Source organism: Macrosteles quadrilineatus, unplaced genomic scaffold (genome assembly GCF_028750875.1).
Source record: "Macrosteles quadrilineatus isolate MER2022 unplaced genomic scaffold, UCM_ALF_1.0 Scaffold_6__1_contigs__length_79288215, whole genome shotgun sequence".
Classification (NCBI taxonomy): Eukaryota; Metazoa; Arthropoda; class Insecta; order Hemiptera; family Cicadellidae; genus Macrosteles; species Macrosteles quadrilineatus.
Window position 1 is genome coordinate 66,147,145 of NW_026542599.1, and position 19,609 is coordinate 66,166,753.

The 19,609-nt window shown below is 33.1% G+C and overlaps 1 protein-coding gene across 1 annotated transcript; it reads right to left on the reverse strand.

The window, feature by feature from the left end:
* Nucleotides 1-1,711: 1,711 nt before the first annotated feature.
* LOC128996349 (procathepsin L-like) lies at nucleotides 1,712-8,724 on the reverse strand. Its single transcript, XM_054421620.1, has 6 exons — nucleotides 8,594-8,724; nucleotides 7,802-7,954; nucleotides 7,017-7,202; nucleotides 4,653-4,844; nucleotides 4,125-4,290; nucleotides 1,712-2,004 (listed from the first exon to the last, which is right to left on the reverse strand). Exons 1-6 carry the CDS (start codon nucleotides 8,687-8,689, stop codon nucleotides 1,796-1,798), a joined length of 1,002 nt encoding a protein of 333 aa, XP_054277595.1. The 5' UTR covers nucleotides 8,690-8,724; the 3' UTR covers nucleotides 1,712-1,795.
* Between the last annotated feature and the right edge of the window lie 10,885 nt (nucleotides 8,725-19,609).

Consider the following 19,609-nt stretch of genomic DNA (forward strand, 5'->3'; position numbering starts at 1 on the left):
AAAAGTTCCACAGAACAATCATTATTTTAAAACTGCTTGAGTCACCTGTTCAGGTTACATAATCAATGGGTATGAAAATAAACATTTTTAGATATTCCTTAAGAAAGAAAGAGCTGTCCATTACATTAGGCCCAATGAAAAACTAATTGTCTTTTCTAAATACATTGAAATGTCAAACATCATCGTTTCCTGCAATCGGTGTACTTCTACATTATAAAAAGAAATGCAGTAACGTCTCAAGCCTTTTGGAACAATATGAAAGTTATTCCTCAGCTACCAGCACTAAAAAATCTCTCAAAAGTGGAAAATTGGTCGTTAACACGTATAGTACCTTTGGAAAATATTATATGAAAGATTGGTTCAGCTAAAAGTGGTGTAAGTCATGTAGGGGTTTTTGTTTGCTCAAGATATAGCCTAGTCGAAATTGCAAATCATCTTCCTCTAGGACTTTCCGAAGCAGGCATAATAGTATTGATATGTTATAGTAACTGGGTAGAGAATATTAATAAACATTCCACATCTGCAAATAAAATATGTATATGAAAGATTGGTTCAGCTAAAAGTGGTGCAAGCCATGTAGGTGGTTTTGTTTGATCAAGATATAGCCTAGTCGAAATTGCAAATCATCTTCCTCTAGGACTTTCCGGAGCAGGCATAATAGTATTGATATGATATAGTAACTGGGTATAGAATATCAATAAACATTCCACATCTGCAAATGCATGTTTAGTAATTAAAATATTTAACACTTTTAAGATAATTGACGACTATGCACTGTCACACTTCTTAGGTCGTGTAAGGAATAATTGCATTTAATTTATATTTAGACCTTTTTTACGAATGCTTTAGTTTTCACAATACACCTTTATTTGTCAATATCATACAGCTATTCACTGAAACATATATGTTTTTGTGAGTCAGAATATTCAATGCTAAAAACAGAATTACTGTATACACAAATCAGGTCAAACGTTAAAATACATTTTTTATAGTAACCAAAACAAAATGCATTTATCTCAATGTAATTCATTTAGGCTCCATGGCAAGATATAGTTTATTGATCAATATGAAGCTACTGTTTCATGAAGAATTGTCTGTAGCTTCATTTAAATGGTTTCAACTAACAGCTGTAGGAATTTTATTATTATTTATTGCCTTCTCTGCACAAATGTAAACAATCTGCACAAATGTAAACAAAATAAATGTTGAATATTTAAGGTTTTCAGAATTTTTCACCGAAACAAATATTATACTTAAACATAATATATAAGGTACCTAATAGAAACTCTCCTGGTTATTTTGGTGGTGGAACCACACTGATCGATAAAAGAATCACAGAGAAATTGGTGAACATACATAGAAAAAAAAAACATCGCCACAAACAATTTGAGAACCTCCTCCTTTTGTTGGTAGTGGGGAAGTCGGTTAAAAATGGTGATGGAATAATTTAAAAATTAACTCATTTATGATCTTGTTTTATTATATTAAAACCTAATGATTATATTTTTTCCTAAAAAGCTTGAAATGGTCGGATTTTAGGCCAAATTTACAAATTGGGCCACTGAATGTAGCTAACTAATTGATTGTATTTCAAATCTTAAGAAGACATATTATTGGTCATTCTGTTTGTGTATGTCTGATCAACAAATATTTATATGAGCTGGTGTTAGAGATGGAATGAGGGCTGAATGTTTATATTTGAACAGCAAACACGATTTACTAATATGTTATATTTAACTTAATAATAACAAAGTGAAGACGTTGAGCTGGCCATTGGCCATGGTAAAGTGATGGTCTAGACTGTAGGGTAGCTGGCCTGGGTGGCAATACCACACATGTTCTTGTGGTTCCTGGCCATCATGATGTATCCCTTCATTCCCCAGGAGGTTCCCCAGGAGTTCTTCACCAACCAGAAGTCTCCTCCCTTCTTTGCAGTGCCGTATCCGATAGCTAACACTCCGTGGTCTAGCTCCGTGCTGGAGCACTGAGGCTCTTTGTACACTCCTGGAACCACAACATAAAACATTCAACCGTGCAATACAACTAGAAGTTGGCAAGGATCTTGCTACTGACCGTAGACTTCTCGGTAATAATGGCAACGCCATTGTTATTGGTATGATGGCACCTGTCGCCCAATGAGTATTAGTCTCCTGACTTTTCATCTACATGGTACTGACCCAGGCCTTATTTATTAAACTACTGGCCGGTACACCGACGTAGCTGGAGGTTCAAGAGACAGGTTCCATCATACAGACTATTTAAGGGGGGGGGGGAGTTCACGCCAAAAATGACCAAAATAATTTTTTTATTTTAAATTAAATTCTGAACATAAAACAGTTAAAACCAACCTTATAAGATTTTTTTTCTCATAAAAAAATACTTTGAAGTAGCACTTTGTCAATCACTAAAAGCACCGTGTTTTGGTATTCGGTCGTTGCCAAAAATGGCCAAAATATGAATTTTTAAAAATGTTTATTTTTTTATTATATATTAAATTCTGAACATAAAACAGTTAAAACCAACCTTATACGATTTTTTTTCTCATAAAAAAAATACTTTGAAGTTGCACTCTGTCAATCACTAAAAGCACCGTGTTTTGGTATTCGGTCGTTTTTCAAAAGTTTACTTTTTTCGCATGGGAATATAAATATCTCAAGTTCTATACTAGATAGAAGGATGACATTTTTTTATATTTTGTTCAGTTTGACAAGATCTACAATCTCTAGTATGGATTTGTAAAAATAATGTCATTAAAATATTTAAAAAAAAAAATAGTTTTTACCAGTTATTTTGGGAAAAAAAAAATATTTCGAAATTTAAAAATTTACTGTAATTTTATTTTATATAATTTCCTTAAACCCATGCTAGAGATTGTAGGTATTACTCTCAGGAACAGATTAAAAAAAAACAACCCTCTATCACTTTTAAAACATGAGAAATTTATGTTCTCGCAAACCCTTGCAATACACAAAAAATTCCCCCCCCACCCTTGGGTAGCGGAAAAAAAATTTCCAGTTTTTTTCTGTATGTTTTATATAACTTCACCTTAAGGTGTAGTATGAGTAAAATTGGTTTGTAAATAAAGATTTTCACTTTTTATTTGAACTCCCCCCTTAATAACTTTTCATATTTACAACATTGACTATCTATAACTAGTGGCGAGTCTACGTACTTGGTAGAGTGATGCTCATCACACCACACTGACTCTGTAAGCCCAATTGTGATATATATTGTGGAGTAAAGTCAATGGTTGAACTCACATCACGTCCTGGTCATATTTCGGATATATTAACAAAGAATATACGTTTAAAGTGATCCATCACTCCATGGATAAGATGTAAACATGATAAGATCAAACATTGAAGAATACATTAGACAAAACTTTTGTCTCAGAAGGAAATTAGATTTAAAATTACTAACTACAGGGATATTCAGCGAATCTACTTAAATGCGAGCATTTTAACATTGTATCCTAGTGTATACACCCTCAGAGATTCGGGTGGGCATTAATTGCGCCCACTGACCAGAGTCAGGTAGTCGGGTATTCCTGGATTGTGCCAAATACTCCAGGGAGCCACCCAATACGTCCATTAACTGCACCAAGGGGTGGTCCTGTTTGACTCTATTATTGAGTAGGTTGGGTTTGATTAGGTTAGGTTAGGTAAGGTTAGATTAGGTTAGGTTAGATTAGAGGATGACATGTAAACAGGGGCATTCCTTCTGCCGGCAACTCACATCTACGTGGCTTGGACATGGCGTGACTAGGGAACATTTTTGTAACCCTTTGAGGGCTTAGCGCAATTAAGGAACTCTTGGGCGTAATTAATGCACGACCAGAGATTCGATCACATTGGATCAGAGAGTCAATTCCTGTCAGCATCTTTCCTCGAACGATTGGCTGGTATGCAAAACAGAAATGAAGCATAACTTTCATTTCTTCCTTGTGTTCAGCATTGGAAATGGGTTAGGTTTATTGTGATAAAATCCTATAAATTTAGCAGTATTGTAACTGCCATCGTTTGGTAAATTAATGATTAAGAACATCATGGCCAAAAAGAACCCGATAACCCACGATGTACGAATTTAAAGGAATAATTTATGTGTGTAGTTATGATTAACAATACCGCTCTTGTAGAACTGGAAGGAGTCTTGGCTAGCGTCGATGGCAACAGACACTGGTCCAATCTTAGCCACGGCCTGCTGCAAAGCCTTCTCACTTCCTGAAGTCACATCCACGTAGCCAGAGCATGTGGCTCCCTTGTTCTTGGCCTTGTATCTGCATGAGTCATCCTGTTAAGTTACGGTTAGATTAATATTACTAATGACCACGACCTGTTGCAAAGCCTTCTCACTCCCTGAAGTCACATCCATGTAGCCAGAGCAAGTAGCTGCCTCGTTCTTGGCCTTATATCTCTATACGTCAGTATGTTACGGTTGGATTAATATTACTAATGTTCACCATTCTGCATAATACGTAGTGTCAGAAAAAGAATGCTATTTCCGATCAGGAGACAGCGTATACGGATAACTGATGCTGGAATTTATTCTTTGTATAAATATTTAGGTTGGAAACTGAAAAATAGGTTAAAATATCGTTCAACGAACGAGAAAAGAGTGCACCCACTAAACATCTGCCACTTTCATCAGTTTACCTCAGCCTCGTAGGGGTAGGAAGCCTCGGTGTCGATTCCCTTGTTTTGTTGGATGTACTTGAATGCGTCATCCATCAAACCGCCGTCACATCCTTCGTTTCCTTGTTTGCTGCTGCAGTCAACCAGGTTCTGTTCACTCAAAGACACCAGCTTCTTGGTCTTCAGGTAGGTCTGTCCTTCCAAACTTCCGGTCTGAAACAGTTAGAATGTATTACGTCAGGATGTCTTAGTAAGTAAATAAATTGAAAAGGGCACTCTTAATTCTTTTTTATTTATAGTGGTAAAGTGTTTATATTATTTGGGAGACTATTGCTGGCTACTGCATCACTATATGAGAGGAGTTTTGAGACATTTTGAGAGAGGTGTTTAATACTATCCACTATTTCAAACCTACCTGAAAAAAGTAACAAAGCCAGAAAAAAAACTTCATATCTCAAAATAAAAGTCGCATGGTGAACTGTATAAGACTTAAATGTCTTTCTTCACTCATCGTAATGACACATGTCTAACCGTTAATTTTTTTTTAAAACGTTTTAACAAAACTGTTTTTGTTTACATGTTAAGGTCTAAACACTAAAAGCTATAATACTTTTGTACCACTGCGATGCTGATAAAAAAATCCACTTTTTATTTTGATCCTTAACTGTTTAGTAAATGTTTAACTTGTTTTTAAGCTTTAAAATATCCTTTTAATTTTTATAAAGTTTAATATTACAAAAAAGTTAATGGCGATTTATAATAGTTATAAATTATAACGTTAATACTTATTAGTACTAAACGGAAGAGGTTTAATGAATTTTGATGTATGATAAATCTTATTGCTCGAAATAAATCCTTCACATACAAGATTGGGATTTTCAAAGAAAGATGTCCTCTATCTCGAGATGAAAATGAAAAAAAAAGAGCCAACCGATGTGGTTTTAGGAAATTAATCATGAAAATGACAAGGGTGAACTTAATGTTCATTTTAGTCGTTCGGAATAAATCATTCCTTTGTAACTGTACGTCCTCTGGAAATTCGAATAGTGTTGCTGGAAACTTAAAACTGTAATTATTAATTAACTGCTTGTTAATTAAACTGTAAAAGGATATTTTAAATGTAGTGCCAAATTGAAAGTAAAACCTGAGGACACAAATGTTCGATATTATTACCAACACACAAAACTAGTGTGTTGGTAAACTAACTCTTTGAGCTTTTAGTTGTGTATGAAGGGTGTTTTAATCAATGACTATTCTTGATAAATTCTTGTGTAAATAAATAACTAACTTCATGTATAAACAAATAAAAATGCCGAATTAAAAATGTCTACCATATTTCAACTTATAATTGCCTAGCCCATAAATTTATGATATTCATATCTATGTTCACTCTTGATTATGCATGTTTATACAGTCTAACTATATTTTTGACTCTACAATACTCTTCGTTTGGGACAGCCGTTTGCACCTAAACCTGTAACTTTCAACTCTACGTAAAAGTCAATTTTTCCCATCCCTTTGCTGACTTAAATACATAACAAGCATAAGGCTCCCAAGCCTCCTTTATTATTGGATCTGCCATGGTAAAGTGTCCCAGGTTGTTGGGGAATGTTTCCTTAGTTTTAAAACTAATGATAACTTGGCTGTTGTAAAGTATTTAATATAGGGGTTAATTATTTATGGGGAAACTTTTAGGGGACACGGGGGTTCACATCATCGGTACGGTGATAGGTCATTTCGGTGACTGACCTCGTTGTTGTGATTAAAGCATCAACGTAAAGAAATAGCCAAAATAGCTTGAACGTCTATAAACAGTATATCATACATTTTCTAAAGGATGATTGTTGAAAGGGGGGGAGCTTAAGATGGTTTAATGTATATTTTGTACTTAAAGTTTATTTTGGGAATTTCCTTCAAAGTTGGGAGCGTAAAAGCACAAATATATGTCTTAAAGTAATAAAAAAAAATTAAAAACACTTAAAAAGTCCGATAAATTTTAAATGTTTTGGAAGTAGGGCATTAGCAGGTGAAGGTGTGATATTTTCGGAAGACGCCAATGAGTGTTAAGTAGAAAATTTAATTCCTGACCATGACATTTTTTTCAAATCTAAGCTAGCTCTTAAAGTGTTTTGTCGTTTTAAAAAAACCTGTTTGTAGAATTTTCTAAAATCCGCCATTTTGATCTATTTAGTGGAGTTTAAATTTGAAAATTTTATTATTGGTAATTTCCCTGGTAGTTTGGGACCTAGACCTATAATTTTAGAAAATTTCAGATCTCTAGCTATTCTAGAAGTGGGTAAACATTTGTATACCTGATCAGTGAGTCAGTAAGTAAGTTACACATCGGGCTGTAGATATTGGAACACCCCAGGTTATTAAACTTACCGTACTGAAGGCCCAGCAAGATCCACACTGTCCTTGGTCCTTGATGGGAGTCACGGCTCCCTTCTTCCTCCAATCAACAGACTTGGGAGCTTCCAGGTACTCGTCGATCTCGAACTTGGCTCCACTCCTCTGGTAGCCCTCGGGCAGTCTGAATCCGTTCATCCTCTGGCGGAACTCCTCGTTGGTCTAAAAGCAATTTTGTCATGTATAAAAAGCCGTTGACTTTTGAATAGTGTAGTTGAAATTTAATTTATATGGCCCAAATGAAATAAATTTCTATACAAAATCTTTGAATGAGAATCACGTAGAAATGTTACAGCCCAAAATCTAATTTTCTCATTTTCACTCTCCATCCCTTGACATCGTAGGCCTGGAGAAAGTATTGTTTACGTAAAAATGTTAGAGTTTGAGGTTTTGGGTGGACGTATATGTTTTGCGTCCCCCTAAACCTCCTTAAGAAAGAGGAATTTAAAGTGAAGTGTGTGTGTGTGTATTTGGCTGAGTTCAAAAATCTTTGTTGAAATAGAAATGTCCAAAACCATATCATGTTAAAACATTTGTGTAAAATCTGAAAAAATCTTATTTTAACGTTTCATAAAAGTACGTGCATTTCCCTACTCATTTATATAAAAATAATTAATTATAGCAACAGATACACTATATACAAAATATTACACGTTTTTACACAAACACAGAGTGAAATAGTACTTTAAATTGTTCATGTAATATGGTATAACAAATATTGGACTTAGATAATGTGACCAAAAGATATTTTTACATCTCACCATGTCAGCGAACTGGTTGACTCCTACGGTGAAGGTAACTTCTCCTCGTTCGTGCTTCTTGTTGTGTTCACGGATGAAGTTGAGGTTCTTCATGAAGATTTCCTTTCTAGCGTGCTCCTCCTTCTCATCTCCATACACTCGCTCATGTTCGATCTAAAATGGAACATTATCAACGTTAAAAATGTATTAATATACCGAAATTGATGTATTTAAAGGTAAAAGTTGCCATAAAATCCCATTTAAATGTGAAAGATTTAAAAGTTTTCAATACTGAAATTATATTATGAAGTAGTTTTAAGTACATTTATCTTGTAGTGCTGTATAATCGTAATACTAAATATAGTATTTTGTTCTAACAATAAACAGTAGCAAACAAACTGCTAGATTAATTTAGATTATTAAGGTGAATATTGCTAATTCAGGTTTTCTTGGTTAGTTGAAAGATATAAATAAATTCGAGTCGTTATTTAATGTTCGTTTTTGTTACCATCTTATAAAACTGGACGGATTCATTTGTTGGTAGTTTAAATAGCTTTGTAGTATTAAAAGTGGTACGTATGGATTAACTTCGTCTAAGATTCAATAATTCATAATCCCCCTCAAATTGTATCTGACATAATCACTAACAAAACAATGAAATAAATTTTACGATAAGATAATTTATGTTAAAAGTTAGTCATTTTGGGACCTTCTAATACCATCAGAAAATCACCTCAACAGGTAAAACTATATAAAATTTTGTTTTTGAGGCCGGAAAATTTTCTTTGATCAATAAATATGAAGATGCCTTACCTTAAAGAGTTCCCATTGGGCCTCGTCCTCCTCGGGGAAGGCGATGTGATGGGAGTAACCCAAAGCAACAAGGGTAAACAACAGTAACAGCTTCATCTTGACTGGAAAGTAACATTGGAATAATCAACAGATGTTATGTTGTCTGAGAGAGCATATGAGTCATTATCCAATATCAGGAGGTCATTCTGATAACCTGGATAACCCCGATTGTTGCCAGCAACATTGTTAAAATAGTATAATTAGACTGATGAATCGTTCATAATTAACACAGCTTTCTGATTAAGTTCAAATTTCCTTTGTAAACGTTCCCAATGACAGAATACTTTAACAATAATTAGATCTAGTCATTAAATTCCCAATTTAGTTTACACCAGTCTTAAATAAAATAGTAGTTGAAGTAAGTCACCGACAGATTGCACCGATGTAAATTACTGATCTCTGTCGAATACGTAAATATGATAACCAATTCAGGCTGATAAGACGACTTACTGAAGGCTATATCACATTTTACGTCGTGTCAACTATCCTATTGGTAAGGTAAAAAGTGAGAAAACGATTATTTAAAGCATACTACCCCCCCCCCCCCCCAATTAACCCCAGTTCCCATTGTCTGTTCGTGCTGGTTTGCAAACTCGTTCGATTAAATGTAGGTTTTTAAGATTTTACAAAATTTCATCAAAATTTATATAGCATTTAGGTGTTTTAGTTTTTGAGGACCTCAAACTAAAAATGATGAAAAATTAACATAGAAAATTCGCTAAATCACGATTCCTCCAATTGAATCATAATCAAAAACATATTATATCATATAATCTTCAAACACCAATGGCATTTGGAATAAATAATTGATGCATCGTTTGATGTTTGCTTGCAAAAGTTTGATGTATTAAAATATTTTACAAAGAAAAAACTATGCAAACATAAATATGATTCCACTGAAAAAACATTATTAATAAAACACTATTAACTATTTGACAATTTATTTATTCTAGCCTGATTTAGACCATAGGTCCACTCTTACTCCAGATTAGGTCAGTTTGTTCCTTTTTGAAGCGGCTTGGAAAATTTTTGAATTTTTAGATTTTTAAAATTAAGATTAGGCCTACATTTTCTCTGTGGATTAAGTTCAAATGGTTTCATTAGAGGGCGATTATTGTAATACCCTAACAAATATAAAACTAAAATTTAAAAAAATGGAACATACTGCATCAAAATGCCTGTGCCTTATAAAAACTGATAACAATAGGACTAATAGTAACAACTTACCTTATTTGTCCAACAAAAACAGCATAACTAAACTTTTTGACTGCTACCAATTTATAGTCATGTTGAGTGGAACAATCGACTGATAAAAGTGCCAATCAATACTGAATTTTCTTGATGATAAGAACTGATTGTTTTGACACTTTCCATTATAAAGGATTATCTCATTGTTGAGGATAGATAGTGAGAAGTGTCTTGATTTCATCTTTCAAAAACAACAGAAATTTCATAAGTCCAAACATAAACTGTTACGTTTGAAATTAATTGACTAGGTCTCAATGTAAGAGATTTCGCCAAAGTTTAAGTACTATTTTAACTTTCTGGAAAGAGATTACAACTTTGTTCTTCATATTTTAAGTAGAAGAGAAAGATTTCTGAACCTCTAAACTATAAATCTTTAACATCTTACAGCTTGTTTTACTATCGTATGTATTAATTACCAAACAATTGATTGGATAGAAACAAGCCCAGAAATATTTACTTTGTTTATAGGTACAGTTTTTTAATATAATATTAATTTACAAAATACATTACTGAAGATTGTTGTTTAACCGTAATGAAGATGTGTTGAATAATTCAAAAGCCCCTGAAAGTAAAAATCTCAAAACCATGTACAAAATATGTATCCATTGATTTAATAGTATAGATTTTTGGATCAGTTTCAAAAAATTAGGTTTACGTGTCTATATTCTTTTCTAAACTGTATCCCTGGAAATAAATCTGAGGATCGTTTCTGAATCTGAAATCTGATCCCATATCAAGTTAGAAAGCTACAAGACTAGTTAAAAACCACAGCCAAAGCTAGGTAATCACGACAGAAAAGTCACATAGAGAATTGATTAGTAGTTAAATAAAATCCAAATTCAGGGATAAAACAATAATTATTTTACGGAAGGATGTAACATAATGGGCACGTCTGCACAAATATGCAAAGCAAAAGAGATTAAGGAATTATATATATTTAAGGTTTTTCAAATGTTTGCGGTTCGGGTGTGGGTATATCGAAACTTTTTGAAGATGAATTTTATTACATTCGTATAAGCTGAAGTTCAAACTTGTATACAAAGGTGTATACTATTTAATGCACACGCAAAGACAAAATGAAACAGTAAACTTAATTAAATTGACACTGAGTAGAGTTATCAAGTCATTATAGAAGTTGGTAATCGGCAAATTCTCAAAATAAAACCATTATGCTATGGTATGAAACTAAGTGAAAGATTGAACATCAAAGTATTAAAAAACTCTAAAATAGTAATTACATTTTTACATGATTCGACAATACTGTGGCTAGTTATATTTATGCAGAATGGTATGATCTTAGGTATGGTGAAACCAAAATTAAAGAAATTACCATTTTTAACAAAATTTTAAAGATTAACTGTTGTTATATTGTTGTCTACTGAGATAAAACCCGCCACCTAGGTGCTTTTCTCAATCCAAATATGCGTGAAGGATGAGTGTCGAATGGAGTTAGGTGCCTTGTACTTTGCTACTAAGACCAGCTGTTTCTCAGCTAGTAATATGTATTAAAAAGCCAATGGTCAAGCACATTTATGGGTCCAGTTTCGAACCATCAAGAAACTACTCACATGTCTCAGGAGGAACAAAAAAAGGCTTGCTTGCGTCTAAATTGCCAGACTAGGAGAGTACTAAACGTATTTCACGCAACCTAAATTACAAATACTTTGAGGCACTGTGTTTACGTCCTTTTTCCCTTAAGAACTATTAGATGCATCATCGTATTTTACATAATTTTCTAGATTGTTTTATTTGAATATAATATATTCCAATATTATGTTATCACCGGAGCCCTGTAGGCTTATTGTGCACAAACTTTTAAGACAGTTTGCACAAATTATCTTTATTCACTTTATACATATTATATACATGAATAGTGTCAAAGCATACAACATTAGTTTTACTTAACTTAATCTAAATGATTTAATCATAAATTTGACAATCGTTTTAGAATGGACAGCTAATTCATTAATTAAGATTGATTAAACTAATTAATTAAGAATGATTTTAGCTCTTAAAAAAAATCGGGTTTTTTATCTTTTTTTAGTAAGGCAGGCAAATTCTTATGAATAAATTGCCAATATTCGAAGGCTCCATTTTTGAAAGTTTCAGACGATGATTTTCCACCTAGTATTGTTTTATGGGATACTTCAGTGTTTTTATCTTTATATACATGCCGAATAGTTTTAAAAATATACAAACCGTACACTGTACAAATTTGCATTCCTTTAAAGTACTTTTTCACCAACTTCTTTATTCCTTAAATTTTTCAATAACTCTAATGGCCTGTTTTTGCAGTTTTAAAACCTTTTTCAAAATTTTTTGTGCTGTGTCCCACCATAAATTTTGATTCCGTAGCCAATATGACATTCTATAGGCGAGTGGTATATCAATTTTAACACAGCTTTATCACAGAGATAAGCCATTGATGTCAAACAAGCCTGAATTAATTTTACCAACCAAATATGTAATATGTTCATTACAATTGGCTGGTATAAAAAATAACTTGGCTAGCTTGAAGTTTGACCGTTATTAAAGAACGGATATGACCCCAGAAGGATTGGGCAAGTTGTTTAAAATATCTTGTTGATTACATCATAAAATGCATTACAAAAGTACAGTTATGTCAGTACATAACTGATTTAAAACATAAAATTCCTCGAATACCCTTATCTCTTACATAATTTGTTATCTTCAGAAACAGATCTTAAAATAAAAGTGGGAAAATTGAGAACAAACAAAATATATTGCCTTATAATGTAACCATTAGAGCAAAGTCACTCTTGGAGTGTGTAGATAAGTAGAAAACAACAATTAAGCTATGAATGAGAACACTTGAGCTTGTCAAAGAGATACTAAGGTTGTATATTATTTTGAGATAGAATCAAACATTTTACGCTGTAGTGTGATAGACGAAGCGAAATTGTTTTTGAGTTAGTGTTTGGAAACTTTAATAACCAAGCCCAATGTAAAATGTATTGAATATATGGAGTTTTATCTTTGGCCCAATAGCCTGTGAATCTTTCAGAATCTAATGAGATTTAAAAGTTTATAAAACAAATATATAAATCTAAAAGTAACTTTTATAACCTTAATATAAGGTTTTGACTGTTCAAATAAAATTAAATATTTTTTATGTACCCAATCAGAGACAAAATTACTCACATTATTTTCAGTTGAGTATTCTATAAAATATTAATTAAATAAATGGTATCAACAATCTGACTCATACTTTCTCCCATTAGCTTGTCAACAACCCCTTATAATGGGAAAGCTGTGGGGTAACCAGGGAACCCCCACAAAGGCTGCAATAGCTTTTGAAACATATAATATTTTTGTTTATAGTTGAAAGAACCACAACATCGTAATATCTGTTTTAGTTAATATTCAATTTTCCGTTAGTGAACACCGACACCCACACACACTCACACACTGACATCAGCTCAAAAACAATTTTTGTGTTCAGGGTGAACAAAACAAATATTTCCACTTAATACTCAACGCAAAACTTTTGACGCAAATAAAATTTTTCTGTATACTATATCCAGGAGGATAAAGTAAAAAATAAAATAAAAACGCATGAATTATGCTAACAATAATCTGCATCACAGACCTAGAATATGTGGCCGGGCAAATGCAAGGCTAAAAGAAGATGTAAACCTAAAAAAAAAATAAAAATAAAAAAATAAAAATAAAAAATAACATATATAGGCCTATCCATAAATGTGCAAAAGTAATGGGCCACATTACATAATGTGAACACGTAGAGATATAGAGCGTTACGGACAGTCTTTAAATGACACTATTACGACACAAAAGACCAATAAAAGAGACACATTGTGGGATTGTGCTGCTCCTCACGTCGTTAACACTGATCCTGGCAGCTTGTGTGACGTCATTGTAATGCAGGGTCTTCCTCTCTGAGGACCGAGCTTTGCTGGACGTTTACTCTGATCCTAGCAGCTTGTGCGACGTCATTGTAATGCAGGGTCTTCCTCTCTGAGGACCGAGCTTTGCTGGACGTTTACTCTGATCCTAGCAGCTTGTGTGACGCCATTGTAATGCAGGGTCTTCATCTCTGGGGACCGAGCTTTGCTGAACGTTAACACTGAACCTAGCAGTTTGTGCGACGTCATTTTAAAGCAGGGATCTTCTTCGGTCTGGGGAACCAAGCTTTGCTAGACGAATGGCTAATATCTAGAGACTAATAATTCATTGTAAAAATAACAAAGATAAGTTTCATGTATCCACGTTTTTAATTTCAGTTAGAAGTGTTAATCATACTTGTCAAAACTATCGGCTTAAAGAACGTACGTTCAAATAGTACGTTTATTTAGTTATCCCTTATGTTTAATTCAATTATGGATTATTTTTTTAGGAAACCTATAGCTTTATTATACGATCGCATGTATAATATGTGTCTTTATTGGCATTCTGATTGTTCGCTCTTAGTTTTACTGAAGGTTTCAATTGCCATATAGAAGTAAATTTATTTGTCTATTCCCTGTTGTGCAAAATGGCTCAACAGCATAATAATGCATTAGAACGTCGTGTTATCTAGCATCAGATTAAGAAATCTTTCTTTGTAATTGTAATTAGACGAAATGCTGAGGAATGATATTGAACACAGTTGCGAAAAAAGGCCTCGTCATAGCATTAAAGAAAGGGGTTTCTCTATTGGTTGACGAAAAACTTAAATCTGGGAAAGCATGCCTAAGCCTTGTTCAAACTGATGTATCATAACATAAATTTCTTTTATGAAAATAAAATTATGTAAAAAATACTATTTACTTGAAAGGTCTTCCTCACTTTAAAAGCACACTTTGGTCATAAGTATGACACATTAATACCATGTTATTCTGGCAGTATTTATTACTATAGAAACGAGTGAAAGTGACCCCACTCTAAAAAACTGAGAAAGGAAGATAGTGCATAATTTATTGACTAAGTTACAAATGTTGGCAAATTACCGGGTCGGGGCAAAGTTTCTTCGTGTTATCTTTTCATTTCAGTTCCTGCTACTATTAATCCTGCGACTTTTAATGCTTTTGCATACCACAGAACCTAACTTTTTAGTTGCAACAGCTGACTAAATTCTTTAATTCCATTTAAATATAAGTACTCATAAGGTTAACATGGGAAACTTCAGAGCCACTGGGGCGGAAACCGAAAGAATTTTTGAGATAATAATGTGTCTATATGTTAATCGCGAATGTGAGCTATCATCATGCCAAATTTCAGCCCAATCCATCCAGTAATGAAAGTGTGATTGAACTGATTAACTAAATAAATAGTAATTAAGTATCCTCAAACATCTATTGTGTCATAATCCTAGCTTGAAAAGTATTATTTCAAAATCAAATATAATTAAAGCATGATATGTACCGTAAGCTTTATTGTTTTTATTTTTACTAAACAAACGTTAAAATTAACCATCAAAAGAGTTTGCACTACAGTTTTTTAGTATATAATAATTATAAACTGTTATTATAATAATAAATAATTGATAATTATAAATTATCAATTATTGAGAAGGATAGATTAAATATTTAAATTTTAGTTTTAAAATTTTCTTTACCAGCGCTAAGTGTTTTGACTACACCACGTTTCGTTAGGTAAGATAATTAATTCGTCCCGTTTTCAAGTTACTTTACGTGGGGATTCATCTGAATTCACCTCATTCACCTTAACTCCCTTAAGGTTTTTTTATGAATTGATGTAAATGGAGGCTTCCGACTAATGTTGATTACTTTTAGTTTCCTTATGATTTATATATTGTTTTTTAGGCTATATGAATTGTAATCAATGTGCGGGAAAAACTTGATATGAATAAGGTTCAATAAGCAAATGAAGATTAATAGTTAATCACTTGAAAATAGGATGAGTTCTCTTACCTCCTGAAACTTAATATTTAGCTCTAATCAAATTACTAGACTTTAAATATTTAGTTTATTTTTATTTCACCGAATAAATGATTTTTTACTTTTCAGTCAGTGGATTTATTTGTTAACTAGTTGGTTCATTTGCATTTGAAGAGTTGACTCAAGGTTTTGAGTAATATATTTTAAAGTTGGTACAACAAGTGTTAGTTTACTGCTTGTTAATTAAGTCACTTAACAGTCTTTGAGTTAGCTGAATGCCAAGTTTAGAACAGTAATGGAACTTCGAATACATCCATCTTATCCTGGATCATAAACACCTTTGTATTTGACTTATTTTAATTTTATAAAGAAAATCTGTTATCTTAAATCCCTTTTTACAGGAAATAAAGTATATTATAGGGTTTATTTATGGGGTAGCGGATTTTTATCCCCCTGGAATTTTACCCCCTGGGCAAACGTGACGTCACAAACCAGGGGTTAAAATTCCGGCCGCGAACTTTTGAGTTTCGCGACATCAGCTCGATGGATTAAACGCTGATTTAAACATATATTTTCACGGTTGTGAATTTAATCAGAACACATCAAATTATAAAAACCTAGAGTGTACGACCCGGATTTTTACCCCCGGAATTTTACCTCCCGGACTTTTACCCCCGGAATTTTACCCCCTGGATTTTTACCCCCGGATTTTAACCCCTGGAATTTTACCCCCTGGCCAGATATATAAATTAGTGAGAATGACTAATTATCTTCATTCTGTTTCAATTTAATAGTAAAAATGTTATTATTAAGTAGCCTATACTAATTTTTTTGTAACATTAACTAATCGAACAGGTTTTGAATTTTTATTTTTAGATTCTAGTATTAGGATTCGATCTTTGAAACCAACAGTTGGTTAATATGACGTATAAACAACCAACTGAATGATAATTGTTTCTAACATTTCTTTACAAAATAAATAAATAAAGATATGCTACTAAATAATGCAATCTTTACAATTAATTAAAAGCAGAAATGAACAAATCAATCATTCAATTTCCAAAATCGGCCAGGGGGTAAAATTCCGGGGGGTAAAATTCCAGGGGGATAAAATTCCGGCGACCCTTATTTTCTCCCCGACAAATATTTTACAATACAATTTTACAATGTTTTTCTTAAGTATTTTTACAATAGACAATTATTTTTGCAAACTAAATGCATTTTTTTAGTTTTAAGAGAACAATTTTAATTAATTACATTATAATTGAAGTAGCTATCATCATGATCGACAACTAATTTTAAGTAAAATGTTCAACAAATAAGTGTTCTTTGATTTTTCCCCCTTTTCTTTTATAATATTTCAGCATTATTGCCAATTTTAAAAAAGTTTGTATTTTTAAAAACCCTGTAAACATGTAACATTAAGGCAGACAATATTGGTAAGACAGAATATCGTTTGAAGACCTCAACGTTAACTGACATATTTAAAAGATTTAGATGATTAAATACTTTCATGATCACTATTTCAACTTGACCACTTTTCATTAACTTTCAGTTGATTTATTTGGTATGTCTAAAAACATTTTTTTTATTTGTTTTTTACGAACAGTAAATATTTATATATTTCCAAAAGTGGTTTTTACGTAATACATATTTCGTAATAAAACTCTTAACGATTATTTTCACCCTGAATATATAACTTATGTATTTAATGTCGATGAAGGTTTTCAACATTCGGTCGGCAATGATTTACTCATTATAATTCATATTTGTAAAAACATATTTAGATGTAGTAAAATAATTAGAAGTGAAAATGATTATGAGGGCGATGGTTTAAAAAAATATCAATTGCACTAATTATTGCATTTAAAAATAATTCCATAATTCTGTTTAAACATTTCATCATGAACCAAACACATCAAATGGTCCACTGGTGTGTAATGGAACCATATTACTTCTGTTTGCAAAAACCTAATCCCATGTGTCTTTTTACATCACTTTCCAAATCATTGGCTCGAGAACATCAAACTACATGACATTATATTTAATGATGTATGTACTTTTAAAATAGTTTATATGATTGTTGAATGGAAAGTTTTATGAAATTATAAAATGGTTTTGTTTTAAAGAGTTTTCAACACAAATAGAGTTTTTCTTAGGAGAATTGTTTTTAAAACCTAGAAAGAAAGATAAAAATCTTTGATCATCAATTTATATAGGTGGACTCGATTTCTGTATACCAGTGGGTTTAAACTAACCGGTTATCATCTCATAACCTAAATTTTAAATATATATTTTGTTTAATATTGTGTATTTTTTACATGATACCTATAAGATTTTGCCATCTGGTTTTAATTGTGTCAGTCCATTCATCATATTATTTATTTCCTTTCATTTACAAAAATATTTCATCTTCTTGCAATAAATACTCAAAAATATATTCAAAGCTCTCTAAGGCGGGTTTACACGATGCCAGTTGGCGAGACAATTGTCAGGAGAGAACTGACTGGCTTGGAGTTACTGGCTTCGTGTAAACACTTCAGGCCATTTGGCGAGCCAATTGGTCCGCCAATTGTCCCGAAATTCAGTTGTCTCCGGGAGTAGACTGAGGACAGTGAGCTGGGCCCAGTGAGGCCCCCCACCCCTCGAAAACCCAGTTGTCGTGACATTTGGCGCCGTGTAAACGGTGTAGAGGCCAATAGCACTGTCTTGTCTTTTAGCAGTAGTACCCTGGTTCACTGTAAAATGTCTGGGCATGTGTTGACCACGTGTGAACAGGTTCTCGTTCAACTTGCCTGGCCTACGACAATTCCAAAACCACGTGATGCCAGTTGGCGAGACAATTGTCAGGAGAGAACTGACTGGCTTGGAGTTACTGGCTTCGTGTAAACACTTCAGGCCATTTGGCGAGCCAATTGGTCCGCCAATTGTCCCGAAATTCAGTTGTCTCCGGGAGTAGACTGAGGACAGTGAGCTGGGCCCAGTGAGGCCCCCCACCCCTCGAAAACCCAGTTGTCGTGACAATTGGCACCGTGTAAACGGTGTAGAGGCCAATAGCACTGTCTTGTCTTTTGGCAGTAGTTCACTGTAAAATGCCTGGGCAAGTGTTGGCCACGTGTGAACAGGTTCTCGTTCAACTTGCCTGGCCTACGACAATTCCAAAACCACGTGATGCCAATTGGCAAAGACAATTTTCTCGCCAACTGGCATCGTGTAAACCCGGCTTAAGGTTCTACATCAAAACAAACTCGTATATACTGGCTTTAGATAGTTTTAGGCAATTTAAAAGAATTACTCATATACCACACCACTTTTGTTTTATAGTAACTAAAATCATCCGTAATGCTAAGGGTTAAATTTTGAATTGGTATAAAGTTGTAGTATATAATGAACTCAAATAGTATTGACACACTTTTGACATTCCTTCTAGCATCAAATTGTAAGCAAGTTTAATTAGGACATAATTATCGGTTGTGAAAAGGAAATGAGCAATCTGAATAATTTATCAGCCAAGTTACAAATGTCAAATTTTGGCAAATTACCAGTTTGAATTATGGATCGCTCTCGAAATATTGAAATGGACGTTTCGGTTACTCTCTGTTTTTCGCCATAACATTGAAATGTGTTTTATGTATTGTGAAGATTTTCGCCAGTTGTTAAATCAGTTGTATACGAGTAATGGTTTATTTAAATGCAATCATAAGAATGTTGGTTAGTCTAAGTTATGGTATTGAATACAAGGTAGTACACACTGTAGTTACAAAAACACACAGACAATAACGAATTAAAAGTTTGAAGACATTGTATGCTAAGAAAACTGTTAATCTATTATTTTTAAATTTATTACTCAGATTTCCACGCATAATAATAC